Raw genomic sequence first — 7,569 nt, 5'->3', positions numbered from 1 at the left:
CCTTAGTTCACTGTTTTTACCAAAAAGAGGAATTCAGTTCTAGTTACATTGTTGCAGAGAATGCAGTTTAAGTTCTGCAAAACAGTTGAATAAATATGGCTGTTTTAAGTTTTGTATTATTTAAACATTTTGTAATATTAAAATATTAATAGAAAAAAAAACATTATGCCAGAGTTGCCATTTTCTATTTTCATAAAAAGTTTTTATTATTGTTTGCAAAAATGCTAAGTACACATCATCAAGAATACCTTTTTATTTTAACTTCCATCACAAATAATTGTGAAGGCAAATAGTTATCTTAGTGTTTTACAATTCTGGAATATACAAACAAATAGTAACAATACATCATTGTTCATTGCAGATCAAAAGAAAGATAAATCAGATCTTTATACAAAATTCTAATAAAATAATCTATTGTTAATCTTAGTCTATATCTAAATACATTAATTAAAAAATTCACTAGAATTAGCAAAAAATATAAAGGAAATAGCAAAAAATCTAAATTAGTATGCAGGAATGTTTGTGGAATCAAAAACTATTTCATCTTCAAAAAAATAAATTTTGATTTCTTTTCATAAAATATAAAATTAGTTATTAGAAGTGATGTAAAATATATAATTTAATGAAATCTACATCACTTTGATTTTGTTTTTTTTAGTAGTTTTATATATTTTCAATTCATGATGAAAATATTTTAAAACTTAGTAATTATCTATTGACAATTAAAATTTCATATTTTAAATAAACATATGCTAAAAAATAAATAACAGTAACAATAATTTGAGGTCAGATCTGCAGAAAAATATTGAGCATGTTTGAATCCAAACAAAGCACTTCCAACACACAAAAGAATTGTGTATATATATATATTTAAGAAAAGTGCTTGAAATGCTAATTTGCAGACACTTTGTTATCACAGTTTTATCGAAAAATGGGATCATATGAGAATGATAAGATTGCATGAAATACAGTAATACCTCTGTCTGTCTCAATTTTTTTGCGAAAAATTTATCTCAGTTTTCATTGGCATGCCCTCATGACCTCACTACAAATTTTGCAAAAACAAAGGGTGACCCACGCATTTCCTGCTCGTTGTGTGAGCATTATTACCCTGCACCTCTAGCTAAACAATTTCATCGCTTTCCTTTGCTTTTTGCTCCAGCATAGGACTAAAGAAAGTTTCCGGAGCCCTCAGCCCTCAGCCCTCAAAGAAGGCCAGGAACATGATCAAAGTTGAAGAAGTTACACTTGTATTTTTCAATGATTTCCATTAACATTAATATAAAAGCAGCCTATTTCAGCAATTTTGTATTGTTTTTAGTATTTTCAGATGGATTATCAATGAAAACAGAGGTATCACTGTATAATTTAGGTTTTCTTTTTCTTAATTATTTAGAAATTGGATCCACCACATGTAAGAAAGTAATGTTCTGCTATTATAATAAAATTAATGAAATTTTCATTTTAAATCACGAGGGAAGGAAGTCTGCATCCTTAGTTTATATTGAAGAAATTGCACACAAAAACATCATAAAACTGTTAATTATTTGTTGGATCTCTGTTGAAAAAATAGTTGATAGTCATTATCATCTGTTTCTTTGGCTATAATCAATACAATTTGTTCCATGTGAAAAGATGCATTGCAGCAACAAGACCCTGCCTTTTAAACATCATTCTGGCACTCTGGTTAAAGTGATCGCTAATGTATTTAATCAGATAAACTTGTCCATTGCCAACTAAAGATTCAAACTAAATAAACTTCTGGAAGCACCAAAGAATGGACTTAATAATATTGCACATTCATTAATAAGCAGGTTAAGATATAAAAGATATTTCCAATTGGAAATTATGGCAGTAGCATAAATAAATGCTTTCTAGACTTCGGTCATTGTTGGATAAAAGTTTCGGCGCCAGTCAATTTACTATGTGCTGCAGATCGTGTTCATAAATTGCTATAATCAGCATGATCACAATACCCAAAGAAATGCCTGTCAACTGAACCGCTAAGAGATAAGTACTGTTGGAACCAGGATGAGTTGGACTGGATCCTAATTCTGGCAGCTGAAACAAAAATAATATGTTTAATCTGTGTGAAAGTTAACATTTACATTTGAGATAATTTAATTCTTACCATGTCAACAAGGGCTATATACAAAAACATGCCTGCAGCTCCAGCAAAAACCCATAATGTTGCAGACTGTACATTACCTAAAGCAACTCCTATTAACATTCCAACAAAACAAAGAATGGAAGATAGTCCATTATATAACAAAGCTTGTTTTACTGTCATTCCAGCTTTCAGTAACATAGCAAAATCACCTAAAATAAGTATTCCACACTTAAATGAAATTATAAATAAGAACATTCGTAAATCATCAGTAATCAGTCTGATAAATTAGAAAAAATATCTATATTTAATAAAAAAATAGTATTTGAGAGATTTATTTGGTAAATTATTTGGTTTATTACACCATCAAAGAATTTTAAATATTTTAATAGGATAGATAGTGCTGAATATCATGTATCCAAGTAGAAATTGTGTATATAACCAAAAAAAAATGAGAGAAAGTGATTTTAAAAAATTATCAGTAAACATTTTACATAGAACATTCAATTAAAAGTACTAAATTGTTCAAATGTATGGGATCTGATGTTCAATGCAATAAATAGCCTAATCAAAATTGATTAAATTAACAAATTATTGTTAAAAATTCAAACTAATTTTTTTAGAATCACTGAATTATTAAAATTTAAAATAAGACATTTTATTATAGAAAAGTAATTTATCATGTTATTAATCCACAACTGTAAAACAGCTGTTTTCATCTTTCTCCTTTACAAAGTTTTAGTTATGGATTTATAACAGGATATTTAGAATAAGTTTATTTTTTATTTATTAAATTTGTCATTTTATAATGTATTAATAAATGAAAAAACTTTAATTGAAAATTAATTTTTTTGTTACACAATCAACTTTTAATTTAAATAGTTTCATTTTATTTAATAATTTTATCATATTTTGCATTGTTTTCATTTTAGACTCGTTTTCATACCTGCCTTCAAACAGTTTGAATGGTAATCATGAGCAGTTCAAAACAAGTAAAAAGATTTCAAAAAATTTTATTGAGGTTAGATTATTAACAGTATTTCAGATTGTTCTCTCTCATATGTCTTACTGGAGACTTGACCCAATCTCCTGGAAGTTTTTTGCAATGCTCTTGGTGCTGCCTTAAATAAGGTATGGCTGAACCTGTGAACGATGGCCACTCACAGTAACAAGAAATGGCTATTATTGCAAAATTTGTATGTATTTTGAAAACTGGCCATCATTAGAAGTTCAATTGTAATTTTTCCTGGCACTCAAATGGGAGGTTAGGAGGAAAATTGTGTGGGGTAACATTTGTTAAGTGAATTTATTTTAAAATATCTTTTTATACTAATTATTATAAAAGGTAAAAGCCTTATTTTTGATGGTGGGGATGAGTTCTTAATGAAAATTTTACTCATTGTTAACAATTACAAATTTTAGTCTGACCTTCCCTCTGCCTTGATTTATAATAATCAAAATTAATTAGATCAATGTAAAATATTCCTGCTAAAATTCAAAAATTTTGGTCAATAGTGTTCTGAGGTTTAAAGCAAAATACAGGATCATGCACATAATTTTGTATCTTTTTTTATTTTTGGAATCAGGATCTTAAAATATCAAGAAATGCAAAAAATCCAAAAGGCTAAAATCAGACTGATTACAATACTTTCCTTCTGATGTATAACAGCCAATAAAGCAAAAAATTCAATGGGATCACAATTTATTCACTCAAATTTTGAATGATTTTAAAAATAGTACAATCTTATAATGTAATAAAACATTTATTAGTGTTATTACACATGTCAAAATGAAAATAAACTCACTCAATACATTTGTGCATGGTTTGAAAAACCGTAAATGAATTTAATCTCTATGAAAAAGATCAGCAAATGGTGTATATTATTTACATTTCTATTATATAAGTAGCTTTCAGTTGATTTTTTTGCATGGTACCTAAAAACTCTCTCTACAAATTTTATTTAACTGTTTAAAAATATCTAATATCAATAAATTAGTTTTTTATAATTGAAATAACCAACCTATACAATTTTTCAATTCATTACATATTTCAAAAATTTCAGAGGATTTATCCTTAATGTGTATCTTCTTTGTGTGAATTCTTGTTTTGCACACTTTCCCAAATGCAACTCTGAGTAAACAATGCTGTCAACATTTTTATAAATTATAGTAATTAATCAGTTTTAATATTTTTATCATCAACAGTCTGTCTTTATTTAAATCCCAAGAGAAAAACATAAATTAATGAAATATTCTAAAAAGTTGCATATCTTTAGGTACAAAAATACCCAGAGAGTATGTATTACTCCAGTGTTTCCCAAACTTCATCTTCTGTCAGACCCCCCTTAGTAAAAATAATTCTGCTTTAAGAATCTGCCAAAAAGTTTAAATTAATATATTTTTTTAATTTAATTATTAAACTTTAATAGGCTTTTTAAGTAAATACAGTAGAGCGTCGTTTATCCGAATCAATTGGGGACTGGGGTGGTTCAGATAACTTATTTTTCGGATAACGAATCATGTACGAAAAAATATATTAATTTATCCCATGTTGAAATTTCTCTCCGTTGCGTGTCGCTTCGCGTTGAATTTTCGTCGATGTTAAGCCTAACGAAGACTATTGTATCGTTAAAAATTATTTTTTTATTTTGTACAAACAAAATAAATTTATTGAAAAATATAAAAACAATAAAAAATTATACTTCAGATGTTAATTTAGTATCAAAAACGTAAAATATTTGAGTAGCCCAAGACATAGACAAAGATTGAAGCGCCACAGCACTAGCAAAAATTTAAATTTGCCGACTGGAATGCTTTCGGATAAACGACGCTCTACTGTATTATAATTTTTGGATTGGATTGTTGAGATAAGACAAAGACAAGGCAATGCCTCCCAAGAGGATTTGCTGTGGGAAACTGGCCCCTATTTAGGTGAAGAAAACCCCAAAATCTCCATGTGACTAGTTGTTTGGTAAGGTGACAAGCTATCATATATATACTCCACACGGCAAATCAAACCAAACCAGTTGGCACAGTGGAATTGGGAGGTCCTGCAACATCCTCTGTATAGTCCAGATTTAGCCCCCCCTGGAATTTTCATTTACTTAGACTTTTAAAGAAATTTTTGACGGGGAAATGCTTTGTGGATCAGGAGGAATTGCAAGACACCGTTCTGGACTACTTCAAGCAACAGTATCATGAAGTGATGTTCAAACTGGTGCCATAAACATTGAGACATTTATCCCAGCATGACAATTATGTTGAGAAATAAACAAAAGTATGTAGTTTGTGTGGAATGTATTAAATATTTTCTTTAATTATAAATGCTAGTGTAATTTTCGCCTTTAACTGTCCCTTTAACTGGAAAATTCTTGCAAACGGAGAGAGCTACAGCTATGCAAGTGAGGTAACGGTATAGTAAAGCAACTACGCCTGACCTAATGCAAACAACAGCAGCACCCCTAGTAGTGAAATTTGGAAGATAGGCAGTGCAAATAGAAAATGAAAACACATAGAGCAAACTTTCCAATTAGAAAGTGCATCAATTAATTAGTACGAAACGACATTGGTTCACAAGGATAAGATAAATTGTCGCCTGTATACCCAAAAATGTCCGAAAGCGATACACGCCATTTTGTGTAATCGTCTGAAAGGAGTAGCTATAAGTATGAAGAAATACACACAATTTATTGTATAAAATATGTACTTACATCAATACAGTTTGATAACAATGGCAGTATCGTGAGCAATGGCAAACTTTTCGAACATACTGGACATTAACTTGTTATCACTGTGTGACAGTTTGCCTTTCTGTTGTTTTTTGTGTGATGTTATCAAACTGTATTGACGTAAGTACATATTATATACAATAAATTGCGCGTATTTCTTCATACTTATGGCTACTCCTTTCAGACGATTACACAAAATGGCGTGCATTGCTTTCGGACATTTTTGGGTATACAGGCAACAATTTATCTTATCCTTGTGAACCACATGTTGTTTCGTACTAATTAATTGATGCTCTAAAACTTTCTAATTGAAAAGTTTGCTCTATTTGCACTGCCTATCTTCCAAATTTCACCACTAGGGGTGCTGCTGTCATTTGCATTAGGTCAGGCGTAGTTGCTTTACTATACCGTTACCTCACTTGCATAGCTGTAGCTCTCTCTGTTTGCAAGAATTTTCCAGTTAAAGGGACTTTCCTACGCACCCTGTATATACACTGAGTGACCAAAAAATTAGACACACCCTCTAATAACGAGTTGGTCCACCTGTAGCTCTGATCACAGCTGATATTCTTCTAGGTATTGACTCAACAAGTTGCTGATACCATTGCTGAGGAATGTTGGCCCATGAAAACATAATGGCAGCTCTAAGTTGGATGGTGGTGTTTCCAAGCTTTAAAGTGAACTTTCCACTTTGTCCCACAAATGCTCCATGGGATTGAGGTCAGGGGAATGAGCTGGCCATGGAAGCAGGTTAAACTATGATTGATGTTCTTCAAACCAATTTGAGACCAATTGAGCACAGTGACAAGGCGCATTGTCCCACTGAAAGTGACCGTCTTTATAAGGGAACATTACAGCCATAAATGAGTGTATGTGATTGGTAATGATGTTGAGGTAAGCTGATCTATTCAGAGATGTGTCCACAAATATCAAGTGACCCAGTGTACACCAGGAAAACATTCCCCTTACCATAATTCCACCACCGCCAGCCTGAAGAGCTGTCATTTGGTAGGAGGGGGTCCATGAATTCGTGCTGTTTGCACGATATTCTGATCCTGCCATCTGCATGATGGAGCAGGAAACAAGATTCATTGGACCAGGCTACTTTTTTCAATTCCTTTAAATGACCAATTTCATCATTCCTAGGCCTACTACAGGTGCTTTTTCCTATTTTTCTGTGATACCAATAGGCACTCTTGATGGTCTCCTGCTGCTAAAGCCTATCCTTTGCAAAGTGTGTTTTGTTGTGTGTTGGGATATGCTTTGTGATGCACCTGCATTGCCCTTCTGTTGCTGCATAGTCTGCAGCAACAGAAGGGCAACAACATGACAGATTACAGCTGAATTCAGAACAGAAGGCAATTAGCATGCAGACTATGCATGCTAATTTCCTTTCACCAGCCTTTTTCAACCAGAATTGTCCTTATCACTTGAAGTTTTTTTTCTCAACTGCCACTCTCTAAACACCTGAGATACTGTGGGGCGAGAAAATCCTAAATGAGTTGTCATTTCAGAGATGCTGACACCAATGCTCTTCTTGCCATGATGATCATCCCTCGTTCAAAGTCACTTAAATCTTTTGTCTTACCCATTTGATGTTAACTTCCATGATAACAACGTCATCTGAAGCTGAGCATACCTTATATAAGAAACTCTGCATTGTTACATCACTCTCGGACTGATTTACTTTCAAATAAGGGGTGTCTCTAATTTTTTGGCCACTCGGTGTATATA

The 7,569-nt window shown here is 31.8% G+C and overlaps 1 protein-coding gene across 1 annotated transcript; it reads right to left on the bottom strand.

The window, feature by feature from the left end:
- Positions 1-687: 687 nt before the first annotated feature.
- LOC111626551 (zinc transporter foi-like) lies at positions 688-2,727 on the bottom strand. Its single transcript, XM_023369961.1, has 2 exons — positions 2,132-2,727; positions 688-2,061 (listed from the first exon to the last, which is right to left on the bottom strand). The coding sequence occupies exons 1-2, from the start codon at positions 2,363-2,365 to the stop codon at positions 1,915-1,917; spliced, it is 381 nt and encodes a 126-aa protein (XP_023225729.1). The 5' UTR covers positions 2,366-2,727; the 3' UTR covers positions 688-1,914.
- Positions 2,728-7,569: the final 4,842 nt, after the last annotated feature.

The sequence above is a fragment of the Centruroides sculpturatus genome, unplaced genomic scaffold (assembly GCF_000671375.1).
Source record: "Centruroides sculpturatus isolate CEXI.00-Female unplaced genomic scaffold, Cexi_2.0 scaffold413, whole genome shotgun sequence".
In the NCBI taxonomy this organism is placed as follows: domain Eukaryota; kingdom Metazoa; phylum Arthropoda; class Arachnida; order Scorpiones; family Buthidae; genus Centruroides; species Centruroides sculpturatus.
The sequence above is the reverse complement of the archived record's forward strand: the minus strand, read 5'-3'. Positions and strand labels throughout refer to the sequence as shown.

Coding starts and splice junctions, on each gene's coding strand:
- LOC111626551 (XM_023369961.1), bottom strand. CDS start 2,365: ATGTTCTTATTTATAATTTCATTTAAGTGTGGAATACTTATTTTAGGT. Junction 2,062..2,131: donor ATATAGCCCTTGTTGACATG/GTAAGAATTAAA, acceptor TTTTTGTTTCAG/CTGCCAGAATTAGGATCCAG.